Source organism: Scyliorhinus torazame, chromosome 17 (genome assembly GCF_047496885.1).
Source record: "Scyliorhinus torazame isolate Kashiwa2021f chromosome 17, sScyTor2.1, whole genome shotgun sequence".
NCBI classification, from domain to species: Eukaryota; Metazoa; Chordata; class Chondrichthyes; order Carcharhiniformes; family Scyliorhinidae; genus Scyliorhinus; species Scyliorhinus torazame.
The window spans coordinates 171,007,594-171,026,520 of record NC_092723.1 but is presented as its reverse complement, the minus strand read 5'-3'; the positions used below and the strand labels follow the sequence as shown (position 1 = coordinate 171,026,520).

Genomic DNA, 18,927 nt, shown 5'->3' with positions numbered 1-18,927 from the left:
GGATTTTTGTTGGGTTAGTGACCAATTTTCAGGTTAAAAGGACCCAAGTTTCCAGGGGAGAGCAACCTTTCATGCGACTGTTTCAGCACTTAGCTGCCACTGGACACCCTCTATTTCACTTTTGTAGGCAAACAATCATCTAGCATTTTAAGCAAAGCACTACGCTTCTTTCACTACAAAGATTGGAACACAAATTGTGAAACATGAAATAGTTCAATCCAGAGTTTGGTTCTAGCAGCGAATTATTATAATCAACAGGGCTACCCGGACTATATGATTTAACATAAATAGGAAAGTGTTCTTAAGGGCACACGAGTGTGGAACGGATTAAGTTCGTCCTAAGGGGGGAACGGATTAAGTTCGTCTTAAGGGGATCGGCTCAAGGGTTCACCAGGCGGTGGCAACCGTTCGTCGAATACCTCACAGAAAGATAGAGGGAATGGAAAAGAAGAAGACAGCAGCAGCAACCCAGGGTTGGGGGGGGGGGGGGGGGGAACCAGAGGGATTCTCAGGGATGTTAATATATAAGTATATAAGTATAATATGTACAGGTTGTTGTTATAGATAATTGTATATTGGACGGTTAAAACATATTTTTGGAGAATATTTATTTGGGACAAGGCAGTTGCCATTTAGTTTTGTTTTAGTTTTTGTTTATCTATTATTTATTTCTTGTTTATAAAACTGGCCATTGTTATTTATATTGTGATATTACTGTGTAAAGGATACACAATGTACTGTGATGGTTGGCCAAAAACTTTCAATAAAATATTTTTATTTTTTTTTAAAAAAGGGTACATGAGTGCATGCACTATACATTCTAGTTTAAGTCCTGTACTTACAATCTGGCCCACTCAGATTCAGATAGGGAATGTCAATGACTCTCATTAGAAACAACCTGCATATATAAAACAAAACATAGCAGTAAGTACAAATTTATAAATTTCATCATGATTATTTCTGGCTACAAATTCTATTTGAACACTGAATTTACAGGTTGAATTAAAGCAATCGTAAAGACAGATCATTAGAAGTTTCTACGGGATAACAATAAACTGATTGTATTTTCCATGGAAGCAACAAATGAAAAAAAATCTTGTGTTTATAGCCCTGCTGCTTATATCAGGCCGGTTGGTGACAAGGTAATGTAGTTACTATCTGTTGTGGCTGGTATAGCCTGATAAAAAGCAGGGCAGCACGATGGCGCAGTGGCGAGCACTGCTGCTTCACAGTGCCGAGGACCCGGGTTCGATCCCGGCCCCAGATCACGGTGTGAAGTTTACACATTCTCCCCATGTCTGCATGGGTCTCAACCCCACAATCCAAAGATGTGCAGGATAGGTTGATTGGCCACACTAAAATGACCCTGGCCACACTAAACTGACCTTTAATTGGGAAAAAAAAAACCCGATAGTAAGTATTCAGTGAATCTTCATCCACCGTCTTCCCCTTGCCTTTTTAAAAATTCTTTCATGCAATATTGGTGTCACAGTTCCGCATTTGGTCCATCCCGAATTGTCCTCAAGGTGGTGGTGAGCTGCCTTCTTGAACTACTGCAGTCCATCGAGTTCAACTTTGTTCTGTCAGGGTTTGGTACAACGAGTGGCTTGCTCGGCCATCGTAGAGAGCAGTTAAGGGTAACCACATTGCTGTATGCTTGGAGTTCACATACAGGCCAGACCAGGCAAGGATGACAGATTTCCTTCCCTCAGGGACATTAGTGAATCAGATGAGTTTTTACGACAATCAATGATAGTTATATGGTCACTCTTACCGAGACGAGATTTCAATTCCAGCTTTATTAATTAAATTTATCAATCACAGTCTTGTGATATCACCAAACCACAGTCTCCTCCTGATCTGGCCCATGTGTCCCAGTGCCACACTGCGGTAACCATCCAGACAAGGGGGAGAGGAGTTGGTTTGTGAAGGAGGGTGCACACAGTCTGCATAGTTTCACATGTTGGAGAACTGAATGGGGCTAGAGTACACAGTAGTCATAGATCTGTGTTCTTGCACAATTTATAGTGTGGCTTTATTCCTACACTAGCTCCAGAGGCTACAGACAGGGATGCAGTGACTCAACTTGGTGGGTTGCTTGGTGGGATTTAAATGGACAAGTCATTGCACTTCAATAAATTGCAACAGCTACTGAAACAGTCCCAAAAAGTCAACATCCTTACTATGGTTTAGAAGAGGTGCTGGTGCAATTTGGTTGGGGACATTTGCTCAAAATAGGTAATAGTCTGGCATAAGCAAGGACAATGCAAGTGATGGGGACTGCATTAGAACATAGAACATACAGTGCAGAAGGAGGCCATTCGGCCCATCAAGTCAGCACCGACCCACTTAAGCCCTTACTTCCACCCTAGGCCTGTAACCCAATAACCACTCCTAACATTAATCTGTTGCCATATTTACATACCTGCTGCAAAATTGGTGCATAGAAGACCTCTTATGCCCCAAGTTAGGTCATTGAAGATTAATGCATCCTAATCTACCACACAAATTGTTTCATCCTCTCCACCTAGACAGGAAAACATTTGACCCTCAAATTCTCAAGCAAATCAGTATTTTTCCCGCCATTTGAAATTTTTTTTAAAAAGTGTGATATATAGCAAATTTGTCATATTTCGCACAATTTTGCAACGGTCACTAGAAACTACAAAAATAAAAACAGAAAAATGGCAACTTTAACTTCTGCGGAATTTAAGATATAAAATCAAACATTTTGAAAGTCTCTCGATGTCAAAAGAGTTAATTTCATACTAATGGGTTATAATTCCTATAAAAGACCAACTGCTAAGACTAACACAACCACACCCAACTCTTGAAACACAAGATGTGGTACGCAAGTTTGCCATAAATCAAATAAAGGCTTGCTCGATTAGCTCAGTAAAGTAGGATCACTTTCTCAATCCAGACTTTATTCACCAATGGATTTTGAAGACTTGATAACCTATTTTTGTCACTTAGTATTGCTACTAAATCACTTTGCGTTGCTACTAAATCATTTTGCATCTGCCACTTTTTTTTGCACATCAGTGAATCAAGGGAGCGAATCGATCAAGAGATACTGATCGTAGAAATAGTGACAACATTTTGAATTCAAAACTTTTTGCACAAGTTTATTTTCTGAAGCATTTTCTGCCAAAATGTTGACAGTAAGAAAACCCTTTTAAAGGGCTGGTTATTTTTCACCAGTGCCTTTGATTTCCCTTCCACTTTGAGAGTTAAATATTCCTATACCCAGCAGGATCCAGGGATCAATAGCAATCTCCCTTTCATGGCTTACTTGCAGTGTTGAGCACTCTAATTATTGATTCCAGGTCTGTACATCTTTAGACACACAAATTAGAAAAATCTACTTCATACCATGCAAGAGTCTTGCGTCCTTTATACGGCAGCCACTTTGTGAACAAAGTAAATGGAATAGGCTTCGACTTTCCTAATGAATTGAGGAACAATAAAACATTCTACTATCCTCTTTACTGCTTACGATTGGCAAGGATCCACAAAAGTCCTAATATAGTACTTTCTTTAGGAAGCACGTGGCAGCAGGCAAAATAAAACCAAATATTTTTAGACAAATTTCAAATAAATCTTTTAACTGCCAAATGCATTTTATAACTGCCATATCTTTGTCAGTTTAAAAAAAAAAGATTGCAAGAATAGACTAGTGCCTTTCATTTCCTCTGCATATATCAAAGCATTTTACCGCCAATTATTTTTGAAGTGTAGTCGCTGCTGTAATGTAAGGAAACATAAAAGTAGGACCCCCACTCTGAACAGTTACAGCCCTTCATGTGGAATTATGAGCAAGAACTTAACCTTTGGTGTGTAACGCAAATTGCCAAGAGAATAAACAATCGACTCTTGTACTACTTACAGAACTACCCCAAGTAGTACAAGTGCTCACTATACACCCCATTCTCACTAATAGAATAACATTACACAAGAGACTGTATGATTCAGGCTAAACCTACAAGCCAAGTAATATAAATCTACAGATAAACACAAGTACCGTACATTAACACTCACTGATACTTCAGGCAGTCACCAAACGTGAGAGAGATGGTAGAAGACTCTTAGCTTATGTTTTAGATAAACCCAGCAAGCAGCTCCATGGCCTTACTCCCATTTAGACAGCAGCAGCAGCAACTCGCGTTTATACAGCATTAGTAAAATGCCCCCGGGTTCTTCGCAGCAGAATTCCCAAACAAAGTTTGGCACAAAGCCTCATGATATTAGAACAGATCATCAAAAGCTTGGTCGAAAAGAAATAAAATGAGAGGGTTCGTGAGGGAATTCCAAAATTTAGGGCCTCGACAGCTGAAAGCACAAAGGTGGGATAATGAAAGTCAGGATTGTGCTGGAGGCCAATGCTATGCATGTGATGAGATACCACAATGGGCTGTGGGGGTCAAAGATAACCAAGAAAACGGGCAAAGGCTGCACTGAATGCATCTGGTCTGACCAGATCTTGATTACTCAAATGAAAACCAAACCTGTCTCAATAGGCAAATTATCCCTCAACAGCCCTCACAGTAGATATTAAATTCTCTGATAAGTGTTCATTTGCTCATACCTGATTCAAAACCCATTTCTCATCATGGGTCTTCAATCTTGAAACAAACCACCTTACTAACAAGATAGACAAGCCTCGGTAGGTCAACAGTTACAGATAATGGCTCAGCCCCCTCCCACCCAGGGGGTGCCCTCTTCCAGACCCTTCCATCGGGCAGAAGATACACAAGTCTGACAACCCGCACATCCAGACAAAGGAACAGTTTCTTCCCCACAGCTACTAGATTCCTCAACGACTCTCCCTCTGACTGATCTGCTCCCTGTAAGAACACTACTCAACGCCCTATGCTGCTCTTGCTCATGTATTTGCTTTGTTTGGCCCCTTGTACCGCACTGTAACCAATCACGGTTTGTCGATGTACCGTTTGTCAATGTACTCTGTGGATTCTTCTTTTTTTTTCTTTTACTGTGTACGTTCCCTTGGCCGCAGAAAAAGAGTTTTCACTGCACTTCGGAAAAACCAATGAATCAAAAGCCTCCTCCACGTAGTGGAAAACTTGACAACTCCCACAGTATCAGTCAAACACCTTTGTCTTGCAGATGCTTGAAAAAAAAAAAAAAAACCATAACCCTCAACAAAGGCAGACTTTTGAATTTGAATCTACCGAACAGTAGATTGAAATTACTCAAAATGCAAGCCAATACCCAAGACATCGGTAAATTTGTTCGGAAACTTGGCTTAAAAACTGGCCAAGTTACACTTTCACAGGCACAGATAACAAAATACTTCATAACATTCGAGACTCCCACTGTCTCATGAATCTCAAACTTTACACAGTTGAAATTGAAGATCAAACAATGCTATTGTTTAAAAACAAACACTCGACAAAACCAACCCTGGATTAAAAAAAAGAGATTAAAAGCTCAAGCTCTTGAGGTGGCCGCCTCTTATCTGGCCGGAGATGATCTGTATTAATTGACAAAACTGATTTGAGAATCAAATTTTACATAGCCAGCAGAGGTTGATTAGGGTAACTTGTGTTTATTGGATCCTTTGAGAAGTACCCGAATGAAGCTTCCCACTCCCCTCCCCGGCATCCATCAACTCCAGAAGTCAGAGATAAGAACACAAGTGTTTTTTACAATTTTGAAAAACTAGGCGGTAGATTTTCAGACAACCACGCTTGCCCAAGGTAAATTAGCTTGCCAATGAGAGCTTCCTCAATAGTGCAAATGAACACTGCGCACAAATTTTGGCGGAGCGTGGACAGAACACTGGTCCTGGTGGCATTTAAGCCACATTTCCAGAAGCGAACTTACACTTTTGGGAGCTCTGTGCTCTCCCTCTTTTCAAGGTCCCCAATGTTGAGTCCCGCCTGCAAACCCCCCGCCCCATATGGCGCAGAGCCCTATTTCTCCCCCCCCCCCCCCCACCCTTGGCACAGAGCCCCGACCCCCCCCCCCCCCCCCCCCAATGACACAGTCTCCACCATGGGATTGAAGTACTCCCTTCAATCTCATGCACCTCATGGTAGCAAGTCCGAGCAGGCTGATCCTGAAACAGCAATGGTAGCCCACTGCTCCAAGTTCAAGATTATTTGTGCATTAAAATGTGTGTGTGTGTGTGTGTGTGTGTGTGTGTGTGTGTGTGTGTGTGTGTGTGTGTGTGTGTGTGTGTGTGTGTGTATATACAAAATAAGAAAAAGAAAAAAAAATCCCGATCAGCAATTGCACAGGTGTTAAAACCATTTTCAGGCTAGAGCACACATCACTTCCAGGGCGGATTAAGGAGGTGAAGCTGGAGGGAAAAAAACCCAGATTAACTCTTAAACCTATCCTTTAATTGTAAGTAAATGTTTACATCCTCCTTTTCTTGGCCAATTCATTTGCAGGAGTACGTCCTCCTTTTCCGGGCCTTTCCTGGCCAATTTATTTGCAGGAGTTCAAACAAATACCCTTCTCATTTTAGATGTTGGAAGAAAGAATTTATTGACTACATTTTTCATTTTCCAGGGCATTTTTACTGTCTTTGAATAATAAGACCTTGGAATAAATAGCAAGAAGCGGCCCGAATAATTTACATCACCAAGAGGTACCTAATTAGCATTGCTACCGTATCACTATAATTCAGTAACTGCTGAACTGCCAAATGATGACACTGGCATACCAAGGAAGAAATTGCCTTGGCAAAGACAATTTTGGGATACTCCACCACAAATTGACAACACCTTGCTCAAAAATACTGCAAGCTTTGCCATGGCGAAAAACTTTTTCGGCTCCTCCCAAATGGAATATAGAAGAGTTCCTTCTACTTACTGCTTTGACAAAGAGCAAGCCACATTCATTTCTGCAGAAACTATTTTGTTTGGGATAGATGGTTGAGGAATACCAAAATTACATGCATTGGAACAAATCTTTACAAAATGCAAATTTTCATAAATGCTTTGATTAACACTTCAACAAATCTATGTGAAGAATAGCTAAATTCAAGCCTATGTGCACAATAAAATGTTTTGTGCCAAAATGTTCAGCGAGATGAATTCAGTCTTTAAATGGTAAATCTGCCAATTTTTTGCAAAGGCACTGAACACTACAGTTAATTAGAAAAATGTTATTTGATTTTAAAAGTCTTATGAAATGAGAGAACATTAGACATGAATATATCCCACACAACTGGAAGTAAATACTTGCACATCAAGAGAGGTGGTGTTCCAAAGTGTGAGTTGTATTGGGATGGTTTTGCATTGTGCAAGGATGGGGTTCCAAGGGATTTTATGAATGAAAAAAAATGAAATGAAAATCGCTTATTGTCACAAGTAGGCTTCAAATGAAGTTACTGTGAAAAGCCCCTAGTCGCCACATTCCGGCGCGTGTTTGGGGAGGCTGGTACGGGAATTGAACCGTGCTGCTGGCCTGCCTTGGTCTGCTTTCAAAGCCAGCTATTTAGCCCGGTGCTAAACAGCCCCTGTTTATCACAGCCCCTGTTTATCTCCCACAAAGGATCTTGTGGGACCTAAGCGTTTTGGGGAGTAAACCGGTTTTGTGTCCTAAAACCTGGCAGAACCCAAGGGGAACTCTCCTGAAGAACAAGTGGCCCATAACCCCCCAAGGCATGTTTGGGGTGGTCAGCCCCAACAGTGTCTCCAGTTTCACAGCCCTGGTTCCCACTTTGGCTGCTGGGTCTCAGGTTTAACTACCGTCAGCATTAACTAGACATTAACGAGGCCCTGGCTGCGCACTCCGATACTATCAAAGAGCAAGTGAGTCTTCCCAGTCTCTCGATTCCTCAACCAATGTCATCAAATATTAAAATGTGTAATTTATATCATTATTTTTTTGTGGAACATTGCTGTGTACAAATTATCTGCTGTACTTTCCTGCATTATAACAGTAACAACAAAAATAGAGACAGTCAAATCATGGCGTGTGTGTGTATGTGTGTGTGTGTGTGTGTGTGTGTGTGTGTGTGTGTGGGGGGGGGGGAAAATCAGAGAATTCCCAAACCAACATTGCAAAGAAGGAAAATCAAAGGGGGCTTGGCTTTACCAAATCTACAATATTACCACTGGGCAACAAAGGCAGAAAGAGTGAGGAGATAGGTACAAGAACCCAGCACAGACGGGGTACAGGTGGAGGAAGCCTCCTGTAAAGGAAGGACCCTCCGGGCCCTGACTACAGCAGCATTCCCATCCCCCTCAACAAGATACACGAGCCCAGTGGTAGTGGCCATGCCGTGAATGTGGGCCCAGCTGAGACAACACTTCAGGCTAACTAAAAATGTCCCCCATGGCCCCTATCTGCGGCAATCACAGATTCCCCCCAGCCATGCTAGATATCAGCTTCAAAAGATGGAGGCAGGATGGGGGCAGACCGACGGTCGGGGACTTTTACGTAGGACACAGACTGGCGACACTGGACGAACTGACGAGGAAGTGGAAACTAGAAAAAGGGCAGGAAATGAGACACATCCAAATAAAACACTTCCTCCGGTGCACAATGGAGGGCTCCCGTTCGGCAACGGCATTTTCGGGGCTTTAAGCCCGATCCCAGGGTCCACGGAGGCGGCAGAAGCAGGGAGAAGGCACTGAGGAGGCACAGTGAAGACACAGGAGGAAAAAAAGAAGAAAAATGTCGAGGGTGAGCAAGAAAACGGCCGAAAGAAAAACAGCTGAAGGTCCGTCGGGGAGTGGAAAGGTCACCGCGGGGTCACCAAGGAAAATGGAGGCTGGAGCACCAGGGAAGGCCCACTGCTTACGGCTGAAGAAATAACTACGGTGATGGCTGCGGAATTTGAAAACAGTTGGCGCAGATTGCGAAATGCACGGAGACGGTGAGGAAGGAGATGAGGGAGGTTTTGAGTGTGCTGGTGGAGGAGGCGGTTTCCCCGGTGAGGACGGAGGTGGCGAGCGCAGTGGCGGAGGTGCGAGAGCAAGAGGAGGCGCTGAAGGAAGTGGAGGAGACGTTATTGCAGCACGGTGATCAACTTCCCTCGATGGGGAAAGAGATGCGGAAGGTGATGGATACTAACAAGGATCTGCGAGGAAAAATGGAAGACCTGGAAAACAGATCCAAGCGACAGAATTTGAGGATTGTGGGGCTGCCCGAAGGAGTTGAAGGACCAAAGCCGACTGAGCATTTTTCCGCGATGTTGGCAAAACTATTGGGGGAGGGGGAGGATCCCTCACGATATGAACTGGATCGGGCTCATCGGTCGTGGAGGCCTGTACCAAAGGCGAGTGAGCTGCCAAGGGCAGTGACTCTGTGCTTCCGTAGGTACAGTGTGAAGGAGAAGGTCCTGAGCTGGGCCAAGCAGAAGCGGGCGGTGCAGTGGGCTGGAGCTGGTATACGTGTATACCAGGACTTTACAGTGGAGCTGGCAAGGAGGCGGGCTGCCTTCAACCGGGTGAAGAGGGCACTGTACATTAGCAAGGTGCGGTGCGGCATTGTATATCCAGCGAAGCTGAGGGTGACTTACAAGCTCAGGGACTTTTATTTTGGAACGGCGGAAGCAGCGGAGGAGTTTGCGAAAGCAGAAGGACTGTGGCAGAACTGACAAATTGAGGAATGGCCATGTGCCGATGTAACCTCATGACTGTATTTTCTTCTTTTTTGTATCACTGCGCGCGGGTGTAGAGACTAATGGAGCCAATGTGGTATATATTTGGACAAGGGAAGGGACAGGACCTTCACTCGAAATGAGGGTTCTTTGGGGTGTAGGTGGATATGCGGGGTTTGTGTGCCAAAAGGGGATCTTTGGGCTTTCCTAGGGCCGGGCAAATGGGAAAGGGACCCGGGCGGGGGCCTCCACGCTGGCCGGTTTAAGCCGGCCAGTGAACGGGAGTGAGGTGGTGTGAGGGGCTTCGGCCATCGAAGCCTGGCAGAACAGAGTCCGAGTGGTCTAGCCGGGGTGGAAAGTTGGGGGGAAGGAACAGAGGTTGGGAGGAGGAGTTTTAAAGAGGCAGTGGACGGGAGGAGCTGGAGACCGGGGGGGGGGGGGGGGAATAAAATTTAAAAAAAAAAAAAATTGTTTTAAAACAAAAAACACTTCCTCCGCAAAGAGACAGTAGGTTACGCTACTAGAGGACCTGATCGGCACAGGCAGCAAGGAAGGGGGGTGCTATGTGGGAAAATATACGGACAATTACTGGACAGAGCTCGAACACTACTGGACGAGACCAGACAAAAATGGGAGGACGAACTGGGGACAGAGGTAGGGTGGGGACTCTGGAGCGAAGCACTGAGCAGGGCAACCCCGCCTCCTCCTGCACAAGGCTCAGTCTAATGCAGCTCAAAATGGTGCACAGAGCGCACCTGACCATAACCCAAATGAGCTCCGGTTCTTCCCGGAGGTGGAGGATATATGTGAACAGTGCCAGAGGGGCCCGGCCAACCATACCCACAGGTTCAGGGCTTATCCCAAATTTGCTGGGTTCTGGACAGCCTTCTCCGAGGCAATGTCCAAGGTTGTGAGGGTGAAGCCATGCCCAATAGTGGCAATCTTCAGGGTAATAGAGCAACCAGAACTACACATGGGGAAGGGGGCTAATGCCCTTGCTTTCGCACGCCAGAGAATTTTGCTCGGCTGGTGATCGGCAGCACCACTCACAGGAACCATAGACCAACCCAGAGGGCGGCGAATTGTATATAGGACCAATTAAAAGAAAGAAAAAATAAACTTTTCTGTACAATAAAATAAATTAACACGGTAAGAAAAATATGATATATAGACACAATTATTTATGAGAAATGCCAATAAAAAGATTTTTTTAAAAACTACAAAAATAATTCACTTTTGGTAATTCCAGAGTCTTGATGTGCATGTACTTCCTTCTTTCTAATGACACACTCCCAATGGCTCAAAAGCAGGCAAGCTAGGTTAGGCCTGCCAGGAATGGCAGAAGTTGAACAGCATTAAGAGGTCAGGGAGACAGCAATTTCAGATCGGAGAGATGCACTCTGGAAGATAATCTTAAGAGTAAGCTAAATGATAGGGATCAATGATTGTTTTTTTTAAAATTAAAAGTGGAATTAAGTGTGACAGAAAAGTGACAGAAGTTGCAGGAAAGCATACTTTCCGTTTACAGAAGCACGTGCGCCACAGAAATGAAGAATTTGGTGAAATCCACAAGTTGGTGCACATTTAACACAAAGTATAGGTTAGGGTCAGCCAGAAACGTTTTTCTGGAGTAGGCAGTTTACAAAACAGTGCTTTAATGTAATGTTTATGCCACACTGCAGTCTCAGGGTGTGCTCAAAAATGATAACATTACGTTCTCTATCTATATTTTATAACTATGCGGTAAACAAACAATTCAACTACAACTTGGGCGGCACGGTAGCATTAGCACTGTTGCTTCACAGCGCCAGAGTTCCATGTTCGATTCCCGACTTGGGTCACTGTCTGTGTGGAGTTTGTACGGGTTTCCTCAGGGCGCTCTGGTTTCCTCCCACAAGTCCCGAAAGATGTGCTGTTAGGTGAATTGGACATTCTGAATTCTCCATCAGTGTATCCGAACAGGTGCTGGAATGTGGTGACTGGGGGATTTTCACAGTAACTTCATTGCAGTGTTAATGTAAGCCTACTTGTGACAATATTAAAGATTATTATTATACAGGCCAGGTTTAAAGGAGGTGGTGTCAAACAGATTTTTAAAAATTGGATTGAAGGTGAAAGTCACTGACAAGGTGAGTTGTTACCCATTCCCACGACCCACCTTCAAAACAACAACACAACCTCAAACAGACTATTGTTTGCAGCAAACTACCCAGCCTTCAGGAGAACAGCGACCGCAACACCACACAACCCTGCCGTGGCAACCTCTGCAAGACGTGTCAGGTCATCAACATGGGTACCACCATTACACGCAAGAACACCATCCACCAGATACACGGTATATACTCGTGCGACTTGACCGTCGTTGTCTACCTCATACGCTGCAGGAAAGGATTTCCCGAAGCGTGGTGCATTGGAGAGACCATGCAAACGCTGCGACAACGATGAACGGACATCGCGCGGCTATCACCAGGCAGGAACGTTCACTTCCAGTCGGGGAACACTTCTGCAGTCAAAGAACATTCAGCCGCTGATCTTCGGGCAAGCGATCTCCAAGGCGGCCTTCACCAAGCAGAAACTGATAGCCAAGTTCCGCAAGCATGAGTACGGCCTCAACCGGGACTTTGGATTCATGTCTCACTACATTAACCCCCACCATCTGGCCTGGGCTTGCAAAATCATACCAACTGTCCTGGCTTGAGACAATTCACATCTCTTTAACCTATGCTTATCCCTGTCTCCAGTCGCAACATCTGGACCTGTAAAGACTTAATTCGTTGTAAAGACTCGCATTCAAAGTATCATCTTGCATCATTGGCTTTGTCTATATATGTGTTTGTGTAGCCCACCTCTTCACTCACCTGAGGAAGAAGCTATGCTCCAAAAGCTAGTGATTCAAAACAAACCTGTTGGACTTGGTGTTGTAAGACTTCTTTCTGTGCCCACCCCAGTCCAACGCTGGAATCTCCACATCACGCCTTCCCAAGAGAGCAGTGGAAGCAGGGTCATTGAATATTTTTAAGGCAGAGGAAGATTGACACCATTATAAGTTGAGAATCTAAGATCAGCAGGGGTACGCAGAATGCGGAGTTGAGTCCACAGTCAGATCAGCCATGATCTTTCCGAATGGCGAAGCAGGCTCGACGGACTGAATGGCTTATTCCCACTCTTAGTTTCCACATATTGTTAAAGCTGAATGAGTCACATGCCCTGTCATTCAATATCAACTGATATATTTTCCTGAATTCAAGGATTCAAATCAGTGGTTGATCACTGCAATGACAACGAGGAAAGGTGATGGCACAGTGGCAATGTCGCTGGGCTCGTAATTCAGAGACCCAGCCTAATGCTCTGGGGCCACACGTTCAAATCCCATCCTGGCAGCTGGTGAAATTTCAATTCAGCTAATAAATATGTAAAATATAAAGATAGTTTTAAACTATCATTGAATAATTTGGTTCACTAATGCCCTTTAGGGAACAAAATTTGATGTCCTTGCCTGGTCTGTCCTACATTTGACTCCAGGTTCACAGCAACATAGGCGACTCTTAACTGCCCTCTGAAACAGCCTAGCAAGCTACTCAGTGCATGAGCAATTACAGATGGACAGCAAATGCTGGTCTTGCCTCCCAAGAAAGAATAAAGCCCCCCCAAAAAAAGTTTGATCATAGATTTTGAAAGGGTAAAAGAGCTTTGGTTGCTTCATCGAAAGTATATGGTCAGTGTAGTTTTTCTTAAAATGCATTCAAGCGAACTAATATTTTTCTAAACGGAGGTGAATGAAACTGAAAATTGCCCTAAGATCAGAGTTACCACTCCCCTCGGGCAGAAGCTAATGGGTGTAAAGCAAAGAACATCGAAAAGTTGTGATGCAGAAAGAGGCCATTCTGCCCATCGGGCCTGTGCTGGCCCAAAATACAAAAGGGGAAAGGAAAAAATAATTTGAAACCCAATGTCCAGCATATGGTCCAAAGCCTTGCAGATTACAACACTTTAGATGTCAATTCAGGTACCTTTTAAAATGAGTTGAGCATTTCAACCACCAACTTAAGGCAGAGAATTCCAGATGACATTACCCTCTGGGTGATGAAGCTTTTCCTCATGTGCCCTTCAATCCTTCTACCAATCACCTTAAACCTACACCCTCTGGTAATTGACCCCACAACTTGGGGAAACAAACCTTTCCTGTCTGCCCTATCCAAGCCCCTCATAATTGTACACACCTCAATTAGGTCAGCCTTCTCGGTTCCAAGGAACACAATCTAGGCTTATCCAATCCCCTCTCTCAGCTGCAAAGCATTAACTACACAAGATTCATTGCACCCAATTATAGATATATAGATAATGACAATGGAAATAAAATGCCTACTCACTTGCTCTGACAACTATATTAGACTACACAGTGCACCAGAGTAGGTCATTGCCACAGTAACCTTTTAAAGTTGGCTGACATTTGCTGCATGTCTAAAATCAAATCTTCTTGCTGGTCGCTTTGAATACAGCCAATCCTTACAAAACAACTTCAGGACCTAAAATCAAGCTATTTATATTGCTTACGCTCTAATATACACATGCCCTGGACTGCTGCCAAGATTACTTTTTAAAGGATATATGCACCATCACCAGGAAATGCTAGTTTACCGTTAGAGAATGAGACAAGGGAGCAAAGGCCACACATGTGCATGAACAGTACTCCGAAGTCAGCAATCAAAATGCCACAAATCACACATGCACACAATATATTTTATACAACTCACCCATAAATACAAGCAAACGTTCCTACTTTAAAATAAAAGCTGCTTGCTCTTCTGTTCCTGGCCCTTCGTTGCATCACTGCACCATTCACCTCTCATCAAGCACACAGGGGAAATTCTTCGAGGTAAATTAATTCAATCATTTCAAATAATTTCAGGTGTATACGGATGTCCATATTGGAATAAGTAACAGCAGACAGGATCACATTCTTTGGGTTGTCCATGATGTATGTAGACCAACTTCAAAGAAACTCCTTCCCCTACAAAACATTTTGACTTTGACACAATAAAACCTCCTCAGGAGTCAAGGATAGAGGCGGGAATACGGTGCGTAGTGCGGTGAGAATAAACAAGGTATTTAGGGACTTCTATGGGGATCTGTACAGGTCTGAGGCCCCAGCGGGGGAGGAGGGGATGCGACGATTCCTGGATCAGCTGAGGTTCCCGAGGGTGGAGGAAGTGGCTGGTTTGGGGGCGCCGATTGGGCTGAAGGAGCTGGTTAAAGGATTGGGGAGCATGTAGGCGTGGAAGGCCCCGGGGCCGGATGGGTTCCCAGTTGAATTTTACAGGAAATACATGGACCTGCTGGGCCCGTGGCTAGTGAGGGGGGCGGGGGACCTTGCCCCCGACAATGTCCAGGGTGCTGATTTCTTTGATCTTGAAGCGGGACAAGGATCCATTGGAATGTGGGTCGTATAGACCGATCTCGCTCCTCAATGTTGACGCTAAGTTGCTGGCGAAGGTGCTGGCTACGAGAATGGAGGACTGTGCCCCGGGGGTGATTCATGAGGACCAGACGGGATTTGTGAAGGGTAGGCAGCTAAATACAAATGTGCGGAAGCTCCTTAATGTGATTATGATGCCCTCGGTGGAGGGGGAAGCGGAGGTAGTGGCAGCTATGGATGCGGAGAAGGCCTTTGATCGGGTGGAGTGGGAGTATCTTTGGGAAGTGTTGCGGAGGTTTGGGTTCAGGGAGGGGTTCATCAGTTGGGGCAGGCTGCTATATAAAGCCCCGGTGGCGAGTGTGGCTATGAACCGGCGGAGGTCGGAGTACTTTCGGCCGTACCGGAGTGCCCCCTATCCCCCTTGTTGTTTGCACTGGCAATTGAGCCGCTGGCCATGGCACTGAGGGAATCTAGGAAATGGAGGGGATTGGTCCCGGGGGGGGGGGGGGGGGGAAGAGAGAGAGAGAGAGAGAGAGAGAGAGAGAGAGAGAGAGAGAGAGAGAGAGAGAGAGAGAGAGAGAGAGAGAGAGAGAGAGAGAGAGAGAGAGAGAGAGAGAGAGAGAGAGAGAGAGAGAGAGAGGAGAAACACCAGGTATCGTTGTATGCCGATGACCTGTTGTTGTATGTTGCGAATCCAATGGAGGGGATGGCGGAGGTCATGCGGATCCTTAGGGAGTTTGGGGACTTTTTGGGGTATAAACTCAACGTAGGGAAGAGTGAGCTCTTTGTGGTGCATTCAGCGGACATGGGGAGGGGGATAGACGAGCTACTGCTGAAGAAGGCGGAAAGGAGCTTTCGGTACCTAGGGATCCAAGTAGCTAGGAGCTGGGGGGCCCTGTACAAGCTCAATTTGACGCGGTTGGTGGAGCAGATGGAGGAGGATTTTAAAAGATGGGATATGCTGCCACTCTCACTAGCGGGTAGGGTACAGTCGGTCAAAATGACGGTCCTCCTGAGGTTCCTCTTTTTTGTGTTCCAGTGCCTTCCCGTTTTGATCCCCAAGGCCTTTTTCAAATGGGCAAGCAGGAGCATCATGGGATTTGTGTGGGCGAATAAGTCACAGAGGGTGAAGAGTGTGTTTCTGGAGGGGCTGCCAATGTGGCGATGATCCGTAAGTGGGTAATGGAGGGAGAGGGGGCGGTGTGGAAGAGGCTAGAGATGGCGTCCTGTGTGGACACGAGCCCGAGGGTGCTGGTGACGGCACCGCTGCCGCTCTCGCCGACATGGTACACTACGAGTCCGGTGGCGGCGGCGACGCTGAAGATCTAGGGGCAGTGGAGGCGACACAGGGGCGGGGTGGGAGCCTCGGTTTGGTCACCGATTCGGGAGAATCATCGGTTCGTCCCAGGAAGGATGGATAGGGGGGGTTTCAGAGCTGGCATCGGGCAGGGTTTAGAAGAATGGGGGACCTGTTCATCGATGGGACGTTTGCGAGCCGAGGGGCGCTGGAGGTGAAGTTTGGGCTACCCCCGGGAAACGCTTTCAGGTACATGCAAGTGAGGGCGTTTGTGAGGCGGCAGGTGCGGGAATTCCCGCTGCTTCCGGCATGTGGGATTCAGGACAGGGTGATTTCAGGTGTATGGGTTGGAGAAGGCAAGATTTCGGCGATTTACCAGGAGCTGAAGGAAGAGGAGGCGGCCTCGGTGGAGGAGTTAAAGGGCAAGTGGGAGGAGGAGCTTGGGGAGGAGATAGATGAGGGTCTGTGGGCTGATGCCCTGAGTAGGGTTAATTCTTCCTCCTCTTGCACCAGGCTCAGCCTAATACAGTTCAAAGTTACTCACAGAGCACATATGACAGGGGTGAGGTTGAGTAGGTTCTTTGGGGTGGAGGACAGATGTGGGAGGTGTTCGGGGAGCCCAGCAAATCACGTCCATATGTTCTGGTCGTGCCCGGTGCTGGATGCGTTTTGGAGGGGTGTTGCAAGGACTATGGCCAAGGTGGTGAACGCCCGGGTCAAGACGGGCTGGGGATTGGTATTATTTGGGGTATCGGATGAGCCGGGAGTGCAGGAGGCGAAAGAGGCCGGTATTCTGGCCTTTGCGTCCCTGGTAGCCTGGCGGAGTATTTTGCTACTATGGAAAGATGCGAAGCCCCCTAGTGTGGAAGCTTGGATCAATGACATGGCAGGGTTCATTAAGCTGGAGAGGATAAAGTTCGCCTTGCAAGGGTCTGTGCAAGGGTTCTCCAGGCGGTGGCAACCGTTCCTAGACTATCTCGCGGAGCATTAGGAGGAGGTCAGCAGCAGCAGCCCAGGGGTGGGGGGTTTCTTTTGGGGGGGCGTTTGGGTGAAGGTGGTTTTTTTTCCACTATTTGTGCTTTTAAATGTTATATGGGGGGTTATTGTATATGGGGGAAATCCAATGTATAATTTCTGATTGTTGTATTTTTGCTTATTTTTTCTTGTGGTGGGGGGGGGGTTTGTTGGAAAAATTTGAAATAGATGTTAAAAATAAATAAAACCTCCTCAACGATAACGCCAATTCACCGCTGTCGTTGAGTTCAAGAGCTGGTGCGCCACCTCCCTCCAGAAGAACAATTTCCAACGGCTCGGCAGGTGCCTGGAGAATTCTTATTTCCCTGTATCCATGCTATGGTCTGTTAGTTTGTGTTTCAAAGAGGCTTTTACACTTTTTGAAGAGTAGTCACTTAATGTAGGAAGCACAGCAGCTTTTTTTTTTTATACATATACCCACAAACAGCAACAGGATAATCTGTCTTGTGGATGTTGATTGAGGGATAAATATTGGTCAGGACACTAGGGTTAAATCCCCTGCCCGTCCGCAAAACAGTGCATAGGTTATTTTACGATCATCCTAGAGGGCAGGCAGGACCTTGGCTTACCATCTCATTTGAAAGACAGTGGGCGAAATTCTCCCCCAATGGCGCGATGTCCGCCGACTGGCGCCAAACACGGCGCCAATCAGATGGGCATCGCGCCAGCCCAAAGGTGCGGAATGCTCCGCATCTTTGGCGGCCTAGCCCCAACATTGAGGGGCTAGGCCGACGCCGGAGGGATTTCCGCCCCGCCAGCTGGCGGAAATGGCGTTTGTTGCCCCGCCAGCTGGCGCGGAAATGCGGCGCATGCGCAGGAGCGTCAGCAGCCGCTGAAAGTTTCCCGCGCATGCACAGTGGGGAGAGTCTCTTCCGCCTCCGCCATGGTGGAGGCCGTAGCGGAGGCGGAAGGGAGAGAGTGCCCCCATGGCACAGGCCCGCCCGCGGATCGGTGGGCCCCGATCGCGGGCCAGGCCACCGTGGGGGAACCCCCGGGGTCAGATCGCCCCGCACCCCCCCCCCCCCCCCCCCCAGGACCCCGGAGCCCGCCCACGCCGCCTGGTCCCGCCGGCGTAAATCAAACCTGGTCAATACCAGGTTTGATTTACGCCGGCGGGACAGGCAATTTCTGGGCGGGACTTCGGCCCATTCGGGCCGGAGAATCCAGCGGGGGGTCCCGCCAACCGGCGCAGCCCGATTCCCGCCCCCGCCCAATCTCCGGTACCGGAGACTTCGGCGGGGGCGGGATTCACGGCGGCCTACGGCCATTCTCTGACCCGGCGGGGGGTCGGAGAATGACGCCCAGTACCCCTGACCGTGCAGCATTCCATCGGTACTGCACTGGAGCAAGTTCTGCAGTGGGCTCAGAAGCTTCTGACAGAGCAGTGCGCTGCCAATTGTGCCACCATTGACAAATCTGTCAAAAGGAAGGGGCTCAAACAGGACTTCCTGCAAATCAGCAGAAGGAATCCATCATTCATTCTAGGTTCAGAAATACTACTATGAGCAACAACCAGGATAAAAATCCACTGTGCAGCAGATTATCATTGTCACCCTATCAATTGCAACATTTTCACCCCATGGCACTATGTTGCCA

General features: G+C 46.5%; 1 protein-coding gene across 3 annotated transcripts in view; it reads right to left on the bottom strand.

The window, feature by feature from the left end:
* parn (poly(A)-specific ribonuclease (deadenylation nuclease)) overlaps window positions 1-18,927 on the bottom strand; it is a 153,535-nt gene that overhangs the window by 67,607 nt on the left and 67,001 nt on the right. For all 3 annotated transcript variants that reach the window (XM_072481641.1, XM_072481642.1, XM_072481643.1), the window contains one exon: window positions 843-898. In XM_072481641.1, coding sequence (XP_072337742.1) covers window positions 843-898 — 56 coding nt within the window. The remainder of the gene's footprint in view (window positions 1-842; window positions 899-18,927) is intronic.